The sequence below is a fragment of the Ctenocephalides felis genome, unplaced genomic scaffold, assembly GCF_003426905.1.
Source record: "Ctenocephalides felis isolate EL2017-DRISC unplaced genomic scaffold, ASM342690v1 CF-g0.4_SCAFFOLD_03571, whole genome shotgun sequence".
Lineage (NCBI taxonomy): Eukaryota > Metazoa > Arthropoda > Insecta > Siphonaptera > Pulicidae > Ctenocephalides > Ctenocephalides felis.
The window spans coordinates 11547586-11571979 of record NW_020539725.1 but is presented as its reverse complement, the minus strand read 5'-3'; the positions used below and the strand labels follow the sequence as shown (position 1 = coordinate 11571979).

Genomic DNA, 24394 nt, shown 5'->3' with positions numbered 1-24394 from the left:
GATTTTTCAGATGCTCTTAACCTGGTTACTGCCTTTCCATTTTTCTCTAGAAAATGCTCTTTTACCTCGAAATACCTCTTGTAAATTTGCTGCACTGGTTTATCTGACTCCCGTATAAATTTTCAAAACAATCCAAAATGGATATATTCTCCTGGGTGGGTTCATAACTTTCGATACTGCTGTTCTTCTTGTCTTTAAAATTGTCCGGGAACCTGCTGGTAAATCTTTAAAACAATCATGCTTTTTTAAACCCTTAAGCAGTGCCGATACAGCATTATGAGAAACCTGATATGTAACAGCCCATTCTGCCTAAAATTGCTTTACATCGAAGACTTCTGGTATAACTTCTTCGTTGTGGCTCTCCTCAGAATCTGAAACTGAAATGTTTATTTGGTTTTAAAATATCATTAATATTAAATAATTATATATAAATAAATTCATTATTACCTTGAATTTGATGTTCATGAGAAGATGGCGCTCCAAAATCATTCTAAATACATACTAAAACTAAAATATTTATATATTTTTATATTATCATTACTATTAAATAATTATATAAAATTAAGTTTATAATTACCTTGATCATGATGATCATTAGATTGCATTACAAAATCATCCTGAGTACTAGAACTTGTTGAAATTTCAGCATGATCGACCACACAGTCATTTACACTGGAATCTAGAGTTAACTCTTTCTTTTTTTCATCCTTTCGAATTTCCTATTCACCACCTTTCTAAAATGTCGTTCTGTCAAAAAGCCAATGAATTTGCGAAACTTTCTAGTCGACATATTTATATGGAATTTCTTTGAGAAAAATAAATCAACAAAATCACGTTATTAGTCATAAGTCTGGACCAAAAATTGACCTAGTTGGTTAAACATTGATCAACCGCAGGGCAGATATGGTGCCACTTCTGGTCGATGTTAACCTAGCTGGTTGAATATTGGTCGACGCGATGCGACTGAAGATCGACCCGTGCTGTGTGGGATGGAATATAGTCATTGATTTTTTGATTTTAGAAATAAATCGATAGGAAAATGTTTAAGTCTAAAATGTCTAAAAATATTGTAAATTATCTGTAAATATTGTAAGTTGTCTAAAATGTTGTAAACTTCTAACAATTTTGTAAATTGACTATTAAATTATTGTAAATTGTCTGATAATACATGCAAATACATAGACATGTTATTGTATAAAGTATACTTTTGATGAAATCAATCAGTGCTTCACAAAATGCTCATAAATGTCAAATGTTAAATAGATAGTTCTGGGCTGGATAGCATGTAGTGCAGTAAACGGAGCGTTTTGGTCTGAATTTTTTTACTGTGCTCCGAATTGAATGAAATTTTGGAATTAGGTTCATCTTACCCTCAAGTTCAAAGTGAAAACAATTCGGGTTGCGCCATCACCCCCCGGGGGGATAACACCCCTTCTCAATTGTGTAATTACATTTTTTAAAAATAACGTCGGAAATCGATAGAAGAACTAATTATAAGAAAAAATGTCTTTTATAGTTTTTGAAAAAAAAAACTAATACTTTTCAAGTTACTATCCACTAAAGATTCATATATTTTTGACGTTTTCTTCGTTTTTTTTGCAAATATCTCCTAAAATATACATTTTAACGAAAATCATGTAATTAACAAAATGATGTCAATAAAAATCTTAATAAATCGGTATTACATAAAGTGTTCTAGGAAAAATATTAAGCAAGGTTTGAAGGAGCAAAGTCGTTTTTTATTTCGTTCAAGATTTAATTGTTGTATTTAAAGCCATCTAGTGTCGAGGTTTTACATTTTATGCATTTCGGTGAAATTGGTTTTCATAGTGCTCAACATAAGCTTTAAAATGAGTGCTGTTACAAGTTTTTTGCGTGTAAAATGAGTGAGCTATCATGCAAATAAGAAGCATATACTAAGTTTTTTTCTTTTCAATGATATAGTTTAATGAGCGCCATTTCCACCAGAATTAAAGTAATTCACATACCATCTAGAATCCACTTCATTAAAGATGAACCTCATTCCAAAATTTCATTCAAATCGGAGCACAGTAAAAAAATTCAGAGGTTATACCCTTTTTTTCTTTCCGTTTACTGCACTAATGCTTAATTTCATCGTGCTAAATATCAAAACCTCGCTTGCTGGAAACAAATGGAGATCGATTACCCATCATTTTGCCTACTTGATAACCAGCATGCCAGCCAGCCGACCAAAAAAGCAACGAAACAAGCGTCGTGTGAACAGGCCTTTAAACACTTTTATATAATTTCAATAAAGTATTTAACTAAGTATGATATATGCAAAATTTGATGAAGCATGTTGATAATCCTATGGGAGATTGCATAACTCGCCACTATTCATTTTAACTATAATTAATTAATAGCATATAACACTAAAGAAAGAATACTTCAGGTTAACTTCTAATAATAATTTCATAAAATTCAATAAAGCCTATTTCCAAATGGTTGTGTTTTTTTTCTTCCACCACATTTTTATTTTATTAAATTGTAAATTTCACCTTCTTGTGTATAATAATTGTAACAAATTGTTCTTGCTAATTTCGTATTTTTGTTTAATTATAAACATTTCATAGACTTTTTTAAATTAACAATCAAAAATATGAAACCGCGAAAAAAGTGCTTTCCAAATTGTTGTTCCATCGTCTAAACTTCATCACCATTTCTTCATACAAGGCATCATTTGTCAAAGAACGCGAACATTTTGATGACTTTTCCAATTAGTGTTTCGAGTGCTACATGTAAATATGTAACTATGTTAAAACATTATACAAATCATATCACATCATACTTCAATGATTTTATTTTGGATCATCAAATGTAAGCATGAAGCTTGGACAGTTTATATTATTGGCGTACGTATAAATACGTGCCGATCATGAATTTTCAATGACAAATACAAAACTTAGTCATAATTATGTCTGGTAATTCAATTGTTTTCTTGTTATGCTGTTGGATGGCTGTTGGATGGATGTTAGCATAAAATAGTTGTCATTTAGTTATATTGACATTTTTCGAAATTTCTGAGTAACCCCTTTCTTGGCATAACCATTTGATTAATCGTATAACCATTGTTTAAGTTTCGCAGTGATTGAAAATGTTGATTATTTTACACAAAAGTCAAATACAGCTAATAATTGTTAATTAAAATACTTGCCCGTATTAAACCTGAAGGTCCTGGATTATCATTTAATCGTCGAACTAAATTTTGTTCTTGTTCGTGATTTAACTTTCTATGAGTTTTTGAAATAGAATTGGAAGATTCGCACTCTTCTCCGATGCAACTGTGCGCTTTGTAAACCCTTCCAGTGAAAAACGGTGCCTATAATATTATAGCGGATAGAAAAGCAAAAGTAAAAATTTGACATTTGTTCTTTTATTACTATAATATTGTTTACACATTCAAACCGTTTAAGACTCAAAGGTAATTGACAAACATCTTCGGCAAGTTTAGTTATAGTAGTTTATTTCTATAGAGTATCATAAATGAAACAAATGTGTATACTGTAAAATTAAATTTAAGAAACATCCGTGTTGAGTTGACATATGTATAGGTGATATATGATATATGAGATGAAAGTAATTATTTGATACTATATAAGTTTCGCACACTTATCGTTTTTTAAGGAGTTACACCACTGTAGCAGCCTAAAAAACGTATGTAAAATCATGATATTAAAGATAGCTATTAATTGTACTTTAAAGTAACAAAATAAAATATTATTGTAAAAAAAAAATTAAAAACGACGGTACCGCGGCCATTTCGGCGAGCCGCGTCAAATTGGAGGCGCTCCGCGGCATGCAAACTACAAAAATTTTATTTTTTTCCATTCGAATTTTTAATAGTATATTTAATATAACATTTTTAAGTGCCCATCGTAGCGAATTTGAAAAATATTGAAGTTTGTTCCTTTGGCGAGCACTTTATTCAAAATCGTTGAATTTCAACGAAAAAAACGGATAGTAATTTGTTAATAATTGATGAACAAATTAACATATAGAAGATCTCCTACGGTGGGCACTTAAAAATGTGATTTTAAATATACTGTAAAAAAATCGAATAAAAATAGTTCAAATTGTTGTAGTTATTTTGCGTGCCGCGTTGTAAAATCGTGTTTCGAGAAAAACGCGTTTAAAGTTTTGAAATAAATTATAGATAAGAAAAAATAGAAAAAATATCAGTTTAATATTTTTTACTATTAAACTGATATCCCAGCAACAGGCAGATGCATGCTTAAGACGTTATAATCGACTTTAAGACAAAAATTACATGTTTAGATGCGAATATTAATCTCCAAAACTATTTTCATTTATAAAATATTGCTTAAGCCATCGTTGAAATTATTCCCAGCAATATCAACCGCAAAATAGTCAACCCTTATATGTGTTGACTCTGCACTGATCATTTATTGGTTAAAAATGCTTTTGCAGTTAATTTATGCAATATAAATATTTACTAATAACATATATTAGTATATTTAAGAAGATACACGTTGTCATTTTTCTTTATAATATTTTTTGTTAATGAATTTGAGCGGTATCGGTTCAAAGCAGCCCGACGCGCATGGGAAAAAGCTCATAATTACAAGTAAAAAAATAAAGTTTTAGGTATGAAATATTTTTCCTCATATTCTAAAAGGTTGAAAGTATATTTTAACCTAAAAAAATTTTTTTGGTTTTTCGAAAAATCTACAGTGGTGTAACCCATAACCCCTTAATTATTTTGTTGTTCTTTTCAAAGAGCATCAAAAAACGTTTGTTTAAAATTTTGAACAGATTTACAAGTAAGAAAAAATATTAAAAATCAATGCTTGATAATTTGACTGAATTTTATAAATTGAACATTTTAATGTTTTGATGACATATGTTCAAATAGTATTTTGATCGCAGCGTAAATCTATAGAATATTAGCTACAGTTAAAAATTGTACATTCGCACACTAAACCTACCAGAGCGGTCAAATGACCGCTTTTGAAACTTAAGTCGAAATTATTAAATTCCCGATTTTTATACTTCTTTAACTTAAGGTATGACTTTTTCTATAATATAAGACAATTTAATTTTCCGGCATCTATCATGCATTAAGTTTCATATCTCCAAATACACATATGTACTGTATCTATTCCTACCGATGGCGGTCAAATGACCGCTTTTCAGATTTTTATTGCTGATTGATAATTAGAAAAGGTCTATTGTTTATTTATAACAAGAATATAAGATTTTTGAACTCTACATCATTTTATCATTATAGTTACATAGATTGCAATAAACAATATGGAAAAAAGGCTTCTTCAAGAACAACTTCAGAAGGTCGCATTACAATCTCTAAAATAAGAAAGACATGCCAAATTGATTGTTGTAAGCAGAATAAAACTGTAAACATCTGCGATAAATGCACAAAATATGTTTGTGGGACATGTTCTCGAAAAACACCAACCATATGCAAACTAGCTGTAAGTGGAATTATGTCTTAAGGCAATTAGGGCATCGTGCCTTAAGGCAAATTGCTAGAACTTCCCGTACCAATTATTATTATTTTTTTTCCAAACGATTAACATTTTTGAAAAAAATTTACTTCGAAAAAATTAGATTTTTAAGAAACTATAAATTTGACAAAAAATTACTTTTTTTGAAAAAAAAAAATTTCTTTGAAAAAAAAATGTTTCCTTTATTTTGACATATTTTGGAAATTCAGAACTTTTTTTCAAAGCAATCGTACTGCTTGAACTGCATAGAGACGAAATGTCAAAGCGCGCAAGTGCCGCGCCGCCGTCTAAAGGATAAGCATTGGTACGGAACCCATAGAAATGTAAAAAAAAAAATTTTTATTGTTAAAATCTCTATAAAATATCTGATAATTTGATGTGCATATGTCTAATGATCATTTTGAACCGCCGAATGGCATTTTTTTTCAATGTCTCCTTATCAATACGAATCGAATGTTTTTTGAATTATTCAAATCGGTTGATCCGTGTTCCTGAAATCGTCGACGAAAATTTGTATCCGCACATACATACATACACACACACACACTACATCCATTTTCTCTAAGGTATGCCAAAATGTTCAGAGACCTTTGAAACGTAAAGATATATAAAAATTCTCATTTTCGATTTTTTTTGCGATTACTATAACTTGTCCTACAGGAAGTTAATAATGTAACGAATAAGGATGTATAAATGACTGAAGTTAAACTTCTTTTTTTTTCATATTGTTTATTGCAATATATGTAACTATCATAATAAAATGAAATAGTGTTTAAAAATCTTATATTCTTTTTATAAATAAACAATAAACCTTTTTTCAATCAACTAGCAATGAAAATTTTAAAAGCAATCATTTGACCGTCACTGGTAGGAATAGGTATACATAAAATATTGGTAGGTTTAGTATTAAAGTAAGCGAAATAAATGCTTAAAAGTATAATTAAAAGTGTAGCAATCATTTAAATCATAGTAACCCTCAGCATTTTAGTGATTTTTTTTCTTTTTTACAACAAAAAAGTGAAAATTCTTCAAACTGTTTCTGCAATTTCAATTTATCAAACATTAAATTTGTTTTGAACAAATTATCCTTGAGAAAGTGTTGGATAGGGGTTTTCTAACCGTCACCTGATTTGAACATGCATGAATACGGACTTATCGAACGAAAATAGGAATCAAATTATGCATGTTTAAATTTTCTGCAGTATGGTTGAAGTAAATTGATATTTTTCTGCACCATTTGCAGCTAACTTTTAATAAATTAATATACCTGTTCAACTACAGGCACTAACACAATTCTTGTGCCTATCTTTATTTGTATATTTTACCCTATTATACTCAATAATATTTTCCACCACATTGTACACCCTGCGTTTTCTGCGCCACTTTTTGGTTTTCAACAATTTTGAACCAATTCTGTAAACGATTTCGGAAATGAGCAGGTCGACCATAGACGACCTCGTCCATACGACCGCCAGCCTGGTCGCAGCAATTCTGCGCACGGCCTGTCGCCATAGGCTAACCTGTTGCAACTTTCTCTGGTGATGTCCCTGGTTTTGCTTGGCTCGTGCACACTGCTTGGCCTGCAGCAACTCGCAACACGCTGGTGTCATGTTCTTCTCGCGAAGAATTTTGTTGATTGTGTCCCTCAGATTCGTATTGTAAGTAGGAGCGCTTAGTCTTTCCACCTAAAAGAATTAAATCAATAAGTGCGAGGATATCTGTTTTTAATCATAATTAGTGATAGATGGCATTATGCCTGAGGTAAATCGTTGAAATTTCCCATACCATAATTGAACATTCGAGGAATAAAAATAATATATAATCAATAAAAATTGATCAATGATTGATATCAAATATTTTAAATATTTTTAAACAATTATCTTATTTATAAAAATGGATCTCTCTTTCAAATGAATTAGTAAAACTCGAAAACGGCTAAACCGATTTGGCCAATCTTAGTCTTGAAAAATTTGTGCCAATCCAGAGATGGTCGGAAAGGTGAGATATTATTTCAAAATCGCGTAGAAACTTTACATTTTTAATTTGAAAATTTTTGTAGAAGCGCAAATTAAAGAAAACAATCGACGGTGGCTAATACGTCAAATGTCAAACGTTTTTAACGGATGATGTTCAATTACGTTTAATAGGATGTTTTACGTGAATATTATTTAATTATGATTAAATTGTACTAAGTAGATTTGTTTGTAATTTCATTTATATACAAAAACGTTAATAAACGGGTCGCAAGTGTTACTGGAGACTCAAAGTATCAACTTTTTTGAAATGTTAATATGAAAATGTATTTTTTTGGCGTTTGTAGCACTCTTTTTTTGAAAAACATATTTTTCTGAAACACGGTGCTCTGAAAGATCTCTTTCGTATAATTATATACTCATTGGTATTTATAAAATATTTTCTAGGTTATATTATTTTTTATTTATGTTATCAGAACCTAAATTCAGTATCGATCAAATGGACATTTTGTCGAATAACATTTTCCCAGTTATAATTTCCCAGAATTTATCGAAGAATAGATAGTAATATATGAAAGTCCGGGCTTAAAAAGGTCCACCACCGATGTGTCATAAATCAGTAAAGTTAAGCATTGTTTGACAACAATATTTGAAAGTAGAGGAAAAATGATGTATAACCAACTATAACCTTGATTTAAAAACGGTTATCTTTGAAATGGGGGAGATAAACGGTAATCTTTGAAAATCCATAATAAAAGTATTTTCATCCGTTGGTAGTTTTTTAGCATTAGTTAAAAATTTAATTGTTTTGTAAAATATCTTTTAAATTATAATAAGGCTTTAAACCTTTTTGCGACCTGCCCGTTTCAAGTTACCCCGCCTATAGGGTAAAAAGGTCTAGATAACACATTTTTGAAACACTACAAAAAAGCACATTTCTACAACGATGAAGTAGAAGGCAGTTTACTGAACGTAGGCAGATAATTGTTCGTTTGATATGTGTTATTTATTGTGATATAATTATGGTTTTCACAATATAGTTTATATTTGCTCAAAGTGAAATGGGACCTTTGCGCCACGGCCTGCTCTATATATATATACTTTTTATTAAATTTACTTTAATTCATCGAATGTTACTTGAAACTTTTCAAAACGCAGGTCAAAGAAGAAATACGTAATTCATTTTCTATCTCTCCTCGCAAAAATTTCAAAGTTTTGTATAAGCTCAGTAGTATTATTCACAATTATACACAAAATCCGGAATCCAAAAAGAATCTGAAAAACTTGAAACGTAATCAATTAGTCGAAAGACCAAATAAGACTTGGATGGATTATACTAAGTTTTCTGTAGAAAGTGCATAAATCTTCCAGTTTGATTGTATTAACAAAATATAGACAAACTAATGGGGTTTATTGTTTTTATAATACCTCATTGTATATAGCATTCAAACAACACATTCTTATACACTTAAAGTATTAATATTTTGATTCTCTAGAAATTTTTTAGAATATATCTTACTTAGCAAAACAACGTTTGCCGGGTCAGCTCGTTATGAATAGAAGTTAATTTCATTTTAGATGTCTTAAATCTAAAAGTGCTTATATTTGCGCTACGACGTTTATGTATGTTTACAAATACGTAACATAATAAACAAAACCATCCTACTTGGAATGCTTCCGACGACCTTCTCATATTTCTTATTTCTAGTAAACGTTCTCAAACTTATTTAAGTTATTATTATTTTTTCAGAATTCTTAGAAAAAGTTTTCAATATGAATCGAAAGCTTTTTGAACCATTCATATCAGATGATTTGTGCTCTCGAAAACGTGCACGGAAAATTGTACTCAAACATACACACAAACATAGAACGCACGCGCGCCGTATATACATACATCAATTTTTTCTAAGGTATCTCAAAACGTTCAGAAATCTCTGAAAAATACAAAAAAAAATCGACTTTTTTGCGATTACTATAACTTACCCTACGGAAATTAATAAAGTTAATTCCTAAATCAAGTAAAAGTTCTTCTTGTATATAAATTGCTCAATCCAAATTTTTAGAATTAAGCTAATTTTTGGTATTTCAAAACAAATCAAAATAATTTCTTAATTTTAAATTTCTATGATTGATCCAATAGCAATATGCCAATTTAATTTTATAAAATATGTAAATAAAGTTCTAAACGCCGTGTTCTACTTTAAATTAAACAGTTGAACAAAAGTCTATATTTGTTACATCTAGTCCACCAGTTTTTTGTATCACAGTTTACGTGTCTCACTATCTGTCTACTTCTCTTGTCTACCAGTTTACCTGTCAACCTGTTTGTCACTCCACCAATTTATCAATCTACCGGTATACCTCCACCGGTATACCTCCCACCAGTATACCTGCCAACCTGTTCATCTGTATACCAGTTTAGCTGTCCACCAATTTACCTGTTCAACAATTTACCATTTTACCGGCCTACCAAATTACTTGTCTATAATCCCCTTTCACATGCCTACCAATTTACCTGTCAACCAAGACAGAAAAATTGGGAAATATGTAAAATGTTTATCTAGTAGATAACGAGGTTTATCTACCTCGTTATTTGTCTATCTACCAGTTGTTCTGTCTACCATTTTACATATCTCCCAACTTTCTGCCCGTCAGTTTACCTGTCTAAGTATCTATCTATCTATTTACCAGTTCACCTGTTCACCAATATTCCTGTCAATCTGTTTATCAATTTACTGATTTAACTGTCAAACAATTTACATGTTCACAAATTGACCTGTCTCCCAACTAACCTGTTTAGCAATTTACCTATCATCCCGTTCTACATGTCTACCAATTATCCTTTCAACCTGCCTTCATATTTGTCTATCTACTAGTTGTCCTGACTGCCATTTTACATATCATCTGATTCACCTGTCCACCAGTTTACCTATCAACCAATATACATGTCTACCTATTTACCTGTTTATCTGTTTACCAATTTACCATTGGTACTTTATAAGTACCAATTTTACCTGTCAACCGAATTACTCGTTTGCCAATGTACCTGTCATCCCGATCTACGTGTCTCCAACTAACCTGTCAATCTGACAACCTGTTTATTTGTTTACATATTCTCCTATCTCCTAGTTCTCCTGTCTACCATTTTATAAATCCTCCAATTTACCTGTTTACCAGTTTATCTGTCTACCAATTTACCTGTGTAATTGTATCCATCTACTTGTTTAGATATTTTTCTGCTTTTCATATGTGCATTATAAAAAAAAATTAAATTGACCGAATAAAATGAGACTTACATTCATTCCGCCTGATTTTTTCGCTTTCCTCAACCTCCTTGCCTCTGCTTCAGCTGCCTCCTTAAGTTTATCTTCGCGTCGCTTCTGCCGACTTGAGGCCTTCTTTGTTGATGTCGCACCATCATCTCCAAACAAACCTCTTGCTTCAGCCATTTTTATCATATATTTGTGATCAAGTTTAGTAACTTCCTAAGGATGAAGAAAGTCGTCTAATTTATGATCTATTATCTTTATTTAAAGCAGATGCATACTTTAAATAAAGATACAAACAAATAAAGATAAAATTTGAAAGTTTGAAAAAAATGACAGAAAACAGTTTTAAAAGTATATATATCACTTCACTCAATAAGTCCGTAGAATAACTAAGAAAAACCTTTTTTTTTTTGCAAAATTATTTTTTTTTATTCAATATAGTTTTCTTCCAAGACAATATACCGATTATAGCAAACTTCGAACTTTTCGAAACCATTTTTATAGTACGATTTGTACTAAGCCACAAAATTCGACTAACATCTCATCATTTGCCAAAAATTACTTTAGAGCGAACTATATTTTGAGATCCGAGAACAGTATTTGGTCGCTGTGGAACAGATCTAGAGAATATAATGAGTGGCTAAGCAGTTCGGAGCCCAATTCAAGTTTTTTTTTGTCACTTTTTTATCCTGACACGGTTTTCTTTTTAAAATGACGTCGTTTTTTCGATTTTGATCTTCAAATGGTCTAAAAACGTTATACAATAGTTACTATTAATGGCCTGGCCTTTCTCAAGATTGTTGATTAAGATCATTCCTTGCGAATCCCAAAAAACTGATGCCATAAACTTGCCAGCAAATGGTTTGCATTTTTTCTCCTCATCGTGTCTAGTCCACTCGGCTGACTGTTTATTTGATAACGGAGAGTAGTGGTAAAGCCAGGTCACATCCATGGTAACATATTGATGCAAAAACTCAGAGTTATTTCGATTAAACAGCTCCAAATACTCATACGAAACATCAACTAGTAATGCTTTTTGTCAAATGTGAGTTTGCGCGGCATCCATTTAGCACAAAACTTTCTGCTATTTAAATATTCGTGTACGATATGTCCAACATGTTCTATTGATATCTTTAAAGTGTCACCTATCTCAGGCAATCTTGCTTTGCCGTTTTCCGAAACGTTTCCGTTGACTTTTTTGATATTTTCTGGTGTAACCACCTCAATTGGCCTTCCAGAGCGTTCAGCTTCGTCAATCAGCAGTGATTAAAATCAGCAAACCACTTTTCCACCATTTGCCCAGATTTGGCACCGTTCAGATAATACTTATCAAACTATACTTCGGCAGCAATGGTATTTTTACCCATCAAAATCAATGATAAATCAACCCAAGAAATTGTTTTGAATTCATGGTTTCGAAAAACTCGAAAGTAGCGCCCCTTGAACCTCTGTAACTTGTAAACTAATCGACGGATTGTCATGAAATTTTGACATATACCTTCTTAAAGTTGTTGCTTTCTACAAATCACATAGATGATCACATAGCTACATCATCTATGTGTTATCCTACGAACTTATTGAGTGACGTGATATGATCAAACAAAACAAAAAAGATAGGAATGTTATTCGTTATTTTATATTTTTTACATATAGACGTGGAAGATAATATTTCTGAAAAATAACTATTTTAAATAGATAAGAACAAAATATTCAAATTTAATATATAAGTGTAGGCAATCTCAGAAACTGCAAGTCTTCATATTCTTGTTTTAAATGCAGATCTCGGTATTTATATAAACAAGTATAAAATTCTCTTTTTTTCATTAAAAGTATAAGTTGTCTTTATGAAATAAAAATTATATTCATATAAATTAGAAATTCCTATCCATATTTAATATTATTAGAAATTTGCTCTTCATCTGTCTTGTCTGTAAGATTTTATTTAACAGAGGCACAAGATTTACAGATCGGTGAGATTCCATCGTCTATCTAATTCGAGTTTTAGGTTTTGTATGCTTCAATGTAACGGAACTATTAATAATTTTTACTTTAATTCTGAAACTTTTGTATTAAAAATATATACTGTAATTTGTCTTTTATTACTTTGCGCTGAAGATTTGCCAAAAAGCAACCGTGCTCCTTGAGTAACTGCTCACAGCTTAGTCCTTCGGGCATATCTGGTACTTCAGCTACATGAAAAACATCAGTCAGGGGAACCTAATTGATAATACAATAATAAATGAGAATAAACATCAATTTTCGTATTGGTTTCGTTATATATACCTGCACTTCTATACTTTTTGTTGCGTCTTCTACTTGAGGTCTTCTGCTCCAATGAGAATCATTCTTGTGGAGCTCTTGTTTTAGTTCTGTTTCATCTCTTTGGTGCGCAGGTAGTGGTGTTGTAGATGTAGGCGCAGGAGTATCCTTACCTAAACAATATTTTTTATCAATGACAATTGATGCACGAATAAATTGCCAATTATTGCAGATTCAATATATATGATAATTTTTTTTTTATTAAAATCTACCCGATGGAGGAAACTCTTTATCAGGACCACCGTCAGTGTTTTTCTGAACTAACTCTAAATGTCTATTTCGGGCATCGCAATTCATCTCTTCCACGACACGTTCTACCATATGATCATTTTCGGTTTTCAAAGCAGAATGAGTTTCGTATAAAACAAATTGAATCTGTAACAGAAAAAGTGAACTAGTACTCAACTAAAAATCAATCCCGATATTATCTAGTAGCTAATATGATATCAAAAAATTCGATATTTCTTATGGATAATATGATATTAATATTTTACTACTTAGAAAACTAATTATGAATCAAAACTGATGATCATTTTGAAAATATATAAAAAGGTGTGCATGTGTGTGTGTAAGTGCGGATACAAATTTTCATCGACGATTTCGCGAACACGACTCAACCGATTTGAATAATTCGATTCCTACTGATAAGGAGACGTGCTGATTAGTTTTTGGCAAAGGCAGGTCTAGCTGTTTCGGAGATACGGGGCAAGAAGTGCTAAAAATGGTATTTCTGTTTTTGAGATAACGGGCGTCCGATTTAGATAATTCAAAAAACATTTTACTTGTATTGACGAAATAAACATGTGGTGAAATTTTTGTAAAGGCAGTTCTAGAGTCTCTGAAGATCCAATAAGAAAAGTAAAAAATAATGCCATTTGGCGGTCAAAAATGAACATTAGACATATGTATATCGTAATATCAGATTATTTATAATGATTATAAAAATGAGTACAAATTTTGTGTACATTTATATGGGTTCCGTACTAATGTTTACACGTTACACGACTACGCGGTGCTTGCGCACTTTAATATTTCGACTCCAAACCAGCTATGCAGCGCGATTGCTTAGAAAAAAATTCAAAATTTAAAAAAAAAAATCTTTTTTTTTTCAAAAATTTCAAAACTTCTCAAAAATCTAATTTTTTCTAAGTTTTGCAAAGTTATTTTTTAAAAAATTAGTTTTCGGTACGGAAAGTTCCAGCAATTTGCCTTAAGGCACAATGCCATGCACCACTAGTTTAACATTAAATAGGTTTCCAAAGAAAACAAGAAAGTTTACCTGAGGTCTAGACATTGCAAACTTCAAAGTGTTCCGCTGTTCGCGAAGAATTTCTGAAACTCGTCCGCGGCCTTTTTCGTTTATATCGGCTTCCGTCAATGCTTGTAGAACGCTCAGGTCTCCACCTCGGCTGCAAGCTAATATGATAACAAATTAAATTGATTAATTAATAATTTAATATTTAGGATAAATAAAGTAGAATCGGCGTTTGTATTTGACGAGATCTGAGCTTTTGTGCATTGAGGCCTCTATAACTATCCTACATGAGATGGGGACTGACTAAGCTCAAAGTGGCGGATACAGCTACTACGCACGTGATAAAGGTACCTTTTTCGCCTTTTTCAAATCAATTTGACGACGACTGCCTACATGAGATGGGGACTGACTAAACTCAAAGTGGCGGACACAGCTACTACGCACGTGATAAAGGTACCTTTTTCGTTTTTTTTTTAAATCAATTTGACGACGACTGCCGCTTTGAAAATATGAAGAAAGCACTTATAGGCAGCTGATAATAAAAGTAGTTTCATTGTTATGATTAATAAATACAGCTTCATCATAATAAACCATTAGTTTTATTAATCAATTATCCAAAAATTACGCCAAAGTTCCAAATATCTCCCAAAAAATCATCTTCAAACTTTGTTATTAATCAATTAAAAATTAATAATAATAATTGCACAATATACTACCTAAATCTACGGGGTCTTTCACTCCAGAATATGAATTGGGTGGGCAGGCGAATACAGCTACGACGTGCTCCAAATATTCTGCTTCAGGCGAAGTATCTACTAGTCTTTGCGGATATATAGTGGTATTTGTTATTCCTAAATCGCTGAAATATTTATCGTATTCTTGCTTTCTGAAAATCAATAGTTCAATAATTGATACGTATAAACTAGTGGTGCATGGCATCGTGGCTTAAGACAAATTGCTGGAACTTCATCTATCATAACTTAAAAGCCGTTAAATTTTGATGAAATAGACTTCGTTTTTTTTTTAATTTATATTAAAAATCGGCTTTCTTAAAAATTTTGAAACTTTGCAATTTTTGAACAAATTACTTCTTGAAAATTTTGATATATTTTGAACTTTTTGTTTTTAGAAATGTTGAGAATTTTTTTGAAACTACATAGAGCGTAACTTAGTCAACTTTTATATTTAAAAAATGTATCCTTTCACGATCTAGTTGTAACAAAATTGAAATTTAACAAAAAAGATAATTAGTTTATTTAGTTTTTGCATTTTATCTTAATTCAAAATACTTTAAGGGGAACAACTAGTGTAACCGCCTAAAAAAAGATGATTTTTGGGAATTTATATTAAAAAAATTACTTCATCAATCATTTAAAAATTTTAGAAATATATTTATACATGCTTTAAGAATACATAGTAAAATTTTTGAAGAAAAAAATTAAATATTTTTTAAGTTATCGTCGATCTCCAACGGCGCGACAAAAAAATGGCCCTTAACTGCTGCAGTAATTCCGGCCTCTACGTGGATGAAATAAAAAAAATAATTCTCGTTAAACTAGATAATATTGTCTATAAAATGAACTACGATATAAAAAATAAATCAAAAATTGACAAAATGGCGGCGTTTTTTTTTAAAAAAAAGGCGAATTTTACCCAAAATTTTGGTCGTTTTTCGACTGCCCAATTTCGATTTTTGATCCGATCACATAATCGATAGTTCATTTTACGGAGAACTATATACAAAACAGGTGAAAAAAAATTGATAGTGATCGGATCATTCGTTTTTGAGTAATCACTGCAGCAAATTCGGAAAATGCTGTTTCGAGAAAAACGCGTTTAAGATAAAATGATCGTTGTACTATATACTATATTTATACTTTTTAAATGGCTGTAACTCAAAGACTATTTGAGATATCGATTTGAAATTTTAATATGTTATTTTTAAAGGTGTAATCTACCGAAATATGAAAAAAAAAACAAAAATCGATTTTTTCAAAATTTCACACTAGTTGTGCTCCTAAATATTCTTATAAAAATTATATCGTAAATGTATGCACAATTATTATTTTGTTGAATTTATCTGTGAAAAATAAATGCTTTATGCTGTTTCTACATTTTATAAATATTATCAAATAAAGTCAATTACTTATCCCCAGCTCCAAATGCAAGCAGCCTCAGCACTCTGTTATTACTGTGAATGATATTAGCTAAATAAGCAGTTGTCCTAGGTGAATTCACATGAGATTGTAAAACACATCCACCTAATTCGTGATGTTCTAATATTAAGCTGAATATCTGAAAATGAAAAGTTTGAGTTGATTTTATATTTAGTAATAATTTATAATATTGTAAGTAATTTTATAGTACGAGAGCAATCATACGACTTTAACTATAAAAATAGAGATCTAAAATTATCTATCTTAATGACTCACCACTGGTCCAATACAAAATGCTCTATCCTGCAAGATGAGATGATGCTTCTTCACCAACCAAGACTGCGCAACAGCTTGTCTTTGCTTAAATATTAAATTTTACATATTAAAATAATTAGCAAACATGAAGACTGTAATTATTTATCGATTTATGCACCTTTGGTCGGCATACCATGAATTTAGGGCATAAAGTATCAAATTTATACTGATCTACATTCAATCCACGATCATGTCCGGTGCATTCGCTAAGTCCTAATTTGCATAAGCATTCAGTAACATCGGATTTGGATCTAAAAATAATTTTTGGTTATATTACTTACAAGCTACTTTGAAAGAGATCAGTTAAAAACCACAAAATTATTATTGTGTAAAGATTGGTCGTAATTAACAGAATTAGAGATAGCTTTGATTTGCAATTTAAAGCCAGATTTGCAAGATTTGTGCAAAAGCAAGATAAACCGCATGTTCCTACTTACTAGCCAGATTTATTTTTGCTTCAGTCTGAAAATTTGAAAATAAATTAGTTATTGTAGTCCTTAGTGTTGCATGGAAATTGCTCGACCAACTTTTATTGTTTAAGAGACGAAAATCCTAAAAATCCGAAATTTGGCAATGTTGGAAATTTATCGAATTTAAAAATTGGATAGACCTCAATTCTTATCAATCTTGGATTGGATCAAATCCAAAAAAATGCTTGGACCTAAAGTTATTTTCTATTAGTATATCCATAGTATCTTTTTTCAAATAATTATGAATAATATATTCAAGTAATGCACTTGAATAAAAGCATAACAAATAGGACATTTAAAATCGATTTAAACATAAAACGAGTTAATCTAGGTGTACGTTATTTGTATATTACTTCTGAACAAACTTGTTTCATATTCATGTCAATTAATCCAATAGTTTAATATAGATAAAAGATATAAAAAATTATTACAGTTATTCGCGCCCAAACTATTATTTATACGCAATTGTAATTTTAAAGAGCATTAAGCCAATATTATTGAATTTTGTACAATTTTATATACTACATTTATATGACATAAATTGAATAAACGATGTAAGAGGGATATATACGAAAAAAATAGTAGTTATCTATAAATTGCTGCAAATATTACAATTAGGTAGATATATACAAAAACAAAATTGGTTTTCAAATAATTTTTTTAAAGGTCTAACCGGTTTCAAATTTTGTAAGTAAGAACTATTGGATCAAATAATTCAAATATAAAAATAACAGAAAATTTCGAGAAAATTAGTGAAACGAACGCCGGCTATTGATTTGTTTAAAGAGGTACATTTGTAATTATCAATTTTTGTTAACTGTTATTCAAATAACATCTAACAAATGTTTTCATACATTGAAAACCAGTATTTACTACTAAAAAAACGGTTTTCAAATTTCTTAATTTTCTCCTAAAACCTGTTTCTAAAAAGTGTCAAACCCTAATCAGAATTTGTGAAGTTTTTTGATACATGTCGGTAGAATATAACTGTAAGTTGAATTAATACATATTACTACGTATATTATTCTGCATAATTTAATTTTGTATATTTGTAATTTTATTTTTATCCTTTTTAGCATTTTTATGTGGGGTGCACATCGCGCCTTAAGACAAATTGCTGGAACTTCTCGTACTGTACATAAAATACACAAAATGTGTACACAATACGCATTATTAAAATCTCTATAAAATATCTGATAATTTGATGTATCATACATATGTCCAATAAACATTTTTGACCGCCAATTTTTTATAATTATTTATATTTATATTTTTATTAATAATTATTTTATAATTATTTTTATTAATAATTATTTTATATTTTTATTAATAATTATTTTATTGAAAGTCCATAAACGCTGGGCCTGCCGTCCCAAAAATTTAATCAGTTGTTCATCTTGTCAATACAAGTAAAATGTTTGAATTATTAAAATCGGACGCTCCGTTCTCTTAAAAGCTGAGTTACCGTTATTGGCACTTTTTGCCCCGTATCTTCGAAACGGTTAGACCTGCCTTCCGAAATCGTCGACGAAAATTTGTATCCGCACACTCACACGTTTGAAGCATTTTTTATTACAAGATTTAGTTTAAAGCGCCTCAATGCAATGTTCCAAATAAAAACATTTGATAATAGATTTTTTTATTTGTTAAAAATACTGTCCTTACTTTGATTTAAAACAGTTAACCCAGCATGTGACTTTATCGGTGTTGTTGATTGCAGAGGTGACTCGTTCGTCTCGTAGATGTGGCGGCAAAAGCTGAGACAAATGCAGAGAGTTGTTTTTAATACGAATTCGTGAAGTTTCGGCGGCCAATTTTATCCTTTCTGTCCAAAGCGCTTCATCTATGGCTAAAATATAATCTACAATTGTCATATAAATTCACAAAAAACAGCATAGCTACAAAATAAATATTTTAAATTTCGCTAAAAGAGAGTAAACCTGGTGTCTAAACATATCAAGCCTTCTTAATACACCTCACTGCTAACCTGATGTTGCTTACACTAAACTGTGCTAAACTTTTTTATTCGTTTAATACAAAATTTAACCATGTTAGGTGAAAATACATACTAAAATAGGATGATAAAGACGATTCTTGTTTGAAATAATTAAAGTACAAAATTTCAATTTGGGCATTTTATTTTAGTAAAAACGCTACTCTAATCGGCATGTGGTTATTGACAACACCTTCACGCAACATGTGCGTGCGCAGTAGTGAATATGTTAATTGCATCGGAGAGTCGCATATTTTTCGCAATTATAATAAACGTTCCCGGTCCTCCGAGGAACCGTCCAACCCTTTCGCTGCGAGCGTCGTCTATAGACGACATCCAATGTATCAACCCTTGTTTCAAATTGAGTCAAATCTGAGTTCAATTATTGAGAATAATAATTTGTTATTGTAATTTTTGTTTCTGTAGATGTGTATTTTTATAATTTTTGAAATACATTTTCATAGATAACGATTGGAAATTTTTAAAATATGTTGTTGTACTTGGTCTATTCGTTAAACCAGAGATTATTTTTGCTATTCTAGATATTATTAATAATTCGGGTATCAAGAATCGACTGAAGTGAGAATCAAAAAGTACAAGCCTTTACACATTATAGAATACATAAGAAGGAAATTGTTTTGTCTGCCTACTAAAGTGAGAGTTTTCTTATATTCCTGAATAGTTAAACTTGTTAAATTGATTTTCAAGTCGGAAATCGAATAGGGCACATAAAGTGAGAGTGTCTGTTTCTTATTTGAATCAGATTTTTTTAATGTTTATTATACTCTTCATTGCTATTCAATTATAATATGAAGAGTACTTCTTTCTAGCACTATGTCGATTTAATATGTATGTGAAAGTTCATTGATTGATTGATTCATTGATTCAATACTTATGGTTGCTATTTAATTTCTTAACATTTGTTTGTTTATTGTAAAATTGTATTTGACTCTACTAAGATATTTATAAAGACAATAACAAGAAAACAGAAATGAGAAACAGACACACTACAAAAATTTTACTTAAAATATAAGAAAAATAAAAAATCTAAATGAAAAAATATTATTAAAATTATAAAATAATTAAATCTATTATAACAATAATATAATACAATCTATTATAATTATTCTAACTTAAAATGTATCGAAAACTTACGTAATATCCCTGCATCTTCGTAAAGTTTTCTGCGATAATTTGTGATTTCCGCATTTGGTTTTGAGAATTGCCTATGATAGAGATCAAAGAGGCAGAGCCAAACTCTTACACGATCTTTCTCTAACTATAAATAAATAAATTAACTAGAATAAGCATATTCAATCAATGAAAAAAACATATATGTTAAAACTTAAAAATATTTAAATATAAGTTTGAAAAATTGAATATTGGATAAAATAAATATTTGTTATGAGTTTTGCTTTTTAACTCAATTTAAATACGAGTTTGAAAAATTCAGAAAATTTCATATCGCAAAAACTTACTTCATGATGTCTCGTAAAAAATCGAACGTTCATTAGAGTTTCATTCATCACATTTTTATCTGAAAATAAGAAGGATTGAATTACCTTTTTGTCAATATATATATATATATATATATATATATATATAATATATATATATATATATACTGTGTGTATATTACATGTAGATATAAATATACTAGTATATCATATTGTATCATTAGCTCATATAAATTTTAAGTTAGTGCATGTTTGAAGGTTACCTAAATTCTCATAAATACTATTTCGTGCAGGATTCTTAAAAGTTAAACTATAATTTTAAATATTAGGAAGACTAAATTGCAATAAATTAGCATGAATAATACATATTTTTCACGTGACGAATATAATCTATTTAAATACAGAATTAGTGATGTATTGCATTGTTAAATAAAGAGCGTCCATTAATCAGGTGATCGACTTTTTAAGAATTTTTAGACCCTCCTCCCTCTTGGTGATACGTGGTGATATTCAAAATTAGCCCCCCCTCCCTTCCCCACAAACATCACGTGTATTTTTAGTTACGTGAAAGAATTATAAAATATTTGAATTTTTGTGAATATGTTTCGATTTTTTTTTTTTTAAAAAAATATGTAAAAAATAAATACACGTTATATTATCCTGTACCCATCCCTCCACGTGATATTTTGTGATTTTTTGTCAAACTCTCCCTCACCCTAAAAAACTCACGTGATGAATGGGTGCCCCCTTAATACAAATTATAGAAAATTTCAAATTTCTGAATAACAGCATGGGAGATTGGATACGGTTGTGCCACTTTTTTCGATAAGCAATAATTTTGTTGATTTACCAGTTAGCTGGAAGAAAAGCGAATTAAATGGTAATTTGGACTTTTGTCCATGTCAAAATACTGAAATATATATAGACAGTATACTGTCCTTAAATACGATGGATTAGTCATAAAATCAAATCATGCAAGAAAGACCAAGTGTCACAACCGTCCACATCCCTAAAACAGTTGTGACAGGCATGAACATAGATAAAAAATGTAACACAACATAGTAATTTAGAGAATCAGAAACGTTATGAATATAAAATATCAAAATATATAACAAAGTCACAAGAAATATTTGTGATTTTTTTTCTTGTATTGAATCTTCTTTTCCCTTTCTCTTTCGTGTTTTGTCTTATTTAAGTTAGATTTTTCTTCATCTGTTTAAATATTAATAATAGTTTAAATAATGTCTGAAATACATGTTACAACCGTACTCACAAAAGTTGTCACAACCGTACCAAACGTACACTTTTAGAAACAAATCAACATTATATAACTGTGCTAAATTATTTAACAAACTAATTGCTGATAATTAACCACTAATGTTCAACTTAGAGCAAATTAACAGAGGGTGCTATATCGGTTAGTTATCCTTTACACGCTATCAAATTAAATGTGTTTTAATCTGTAATGAGTGTAATTTAAATGTGATTTATCTGTACACAAATAACTGTTATCCAAAAGAGATCGAACATAAAAAATTATTATTGAATCTTGAATTGAAAAGCAATACGGTCTACAAATCGTGTTGATGTAGAGTGCTGACAATGCAATAATGGAAACACGTTGGAACAAACATTATTTCCTTTGGACCCTATCTCAAAATTTGTATACCTTAGCTGTTATGAAAACTATCACTACCGTGCACAGCTCACATAATGTAAAAAAACAACAAGTTCAGAATTCATAATTATCCATAAAAATTTGAAACAAAAAAGTCAAAAAAATAAAATTTGATAAATTATTAACTAAATAAATTAATATATTCTAGATGTTTACCAAAAACTAATCAGCACGATTTCCAGCTGATTTCTTAAAAACAGTTTTTGTTTTTATTAAATCGTTTTAAGATTTTGGCTAAAACGTTAATAAAGAAACTTGCACTTTTCTGCTAATGCCTAAAAAAACGACTCGAACAATTGTCGTGAACGGTGAAGGTGCGCCTCACCTAGCGAACGAGCACAAACGAACACGAACAAGCAAGTGAGGAGCTACAACGAACACAAGCAAACATAGCGAGCAATATTCAGGGGCGTCCTCAACTAGCGAACGAGCACGAAGAAGCAAGAACTACATAATACCAGAACGAACGCCAACGAGCATAGTGAGGACGCCACAACGAACACAAGTAAACATAAGCAAGCAATGTTCCGCAACTTGTGGGAACATCAAAATTGTTCGTTCATGTTAGTACTCGTATTTGCAGTGGTGCGTCACAAGGAATGTAAACGAACATTTTTATTGTGATATTCCCTTGTTATATGATGTGATTATTGTATGCGGTTACTGGGTTTGATAGTTTTAAATAATATGGAATGGTCGAATGATGTAGCTTTTGCATTCATAAATGAATTAGAGAGGTTTAAACCAAACAAAGAAGATTCAAGCCCTCACAATGTTCAAGTTCGTTCGGAATGATTCGCCTTCGTTTTTGATCATGTTCATTCTTTTTCGTATTTTCTTATTCGTCATGTTCGTCCGTGCTCGATCGTTATCGTTAGGTGAGGACGCACCTCTATGTGTTACATCAAATGGCATTTAAAATTTGGGAAAAGTTTCTTACAAAACCCCGGCAACAGGTCAAATTTTGGCTCACATACATACACCTATGCAGATACATTGTTTCCAATTTCGTGTCAAATGATCCAGAATGACTGAATTTGTTCAGAAAACAAAATTAGCAAATCGGATTTTCTGGCGTAAACATAAAATTTTTCTTACAATTATATAAGTATATTTTTTGTGGATTTGCAGTATTATTATCTATTTCCATTCAATGTCTGTCGAAGATACATCACGCGATCATCGAATGCCTTGGCGAATCTATACTGCCTGTAAATCTGTATCTAAATATAATCATAAAATTAAACGGATGATTGCATTCGATTTCCTGCATAATAGGCATTCATATCGTATAATTCAGATTGATTTATGAAGAAAATTATATTTCTTTCCGTATTTTATGATTGGGGATATTTCTAAAATAGGTTATTTTTGACATCTCGTTACCACAATGTATGGATTTATGTATGGTTTGAGTTACGATATATTTATTTACGAACGAATACACACGCGATCTTAGTTCTTTTTTAAAACATGTATATTTATATTCCTCTTGTTGAAAAAATGTATACTCAATGCTATTTTATTATTATTCCGGAATTTGTGATCATATTTAAATAACTAGTGAGGTGTATGGCATCGTGCCTTAAGGCAAATTGCTGGTACTTCCCGTACCGTAACGAAATGATCGAGGAATATTAAATGTTTTAAAATAGATTATTATAAATATTGTAACATTGTCGAATATTTATAAGAATTATTTAAACTAAACTGGAAAGTTGAAATTATTTTAAAGTATATTAGAACAAAATTAAAATAAAAATCTGAATTATTTTCGATATGCAAAAAAATTTTCTTTGGAAAATAGAATTTAAAAAAAAAAAATTTTCAAGCAAAAGTTATTTTGCAAAATCAATAATTTTGTTAAAACAAGCAGAAAGTTTTTGGAATCATTCAAATCGGACGCTTAGTTCTCTCAAAAACTGCCATTCTTTGCACATTTAGCTCTGTATCTCCGAAACCGCTGGACCTGCCTTTACCAAAAACTAATCATCCCTTCTTCCCG

At 30.4% G+C, this 24394-nt stretch overlaps 1 protein-coding gene across 1 annotated transcript; it reads right to left on the bottom strand.

Moving 5' to 3' along the window:
• Positions 1 to 309: 309 nt before the first annotated feature.
• LOC113385627 lies at positions 310 to 15060 on the bottom strand. The gene is made up of 10 exons (XM_026623474.1): positions 15037 to 15060; positions 14345 to 14481; positions 13278 to 13440; positions 13030 to 13178; positions 12850 to 12963; positions 10774 to 10962; positions 7025 to 7189; positions 3176 to 3340; positions 578 to 719; positions 310 to 377 (listed from the first exon to the last, which is right to left on the bottom strand). The coding sequence occupies exons 2-10, from the start codon at positions 14357 to 14359 to the stop codon at positions 310 to 312; spliced, it is 1170 nt and encodes a 389-aa protein (XP_026479259.1). The 5' UTR covers positions 14360 to 14481; positions 15037 to 15060.
• Positions 15061 to 24394: the final 9334 nt, after the last annotated feature.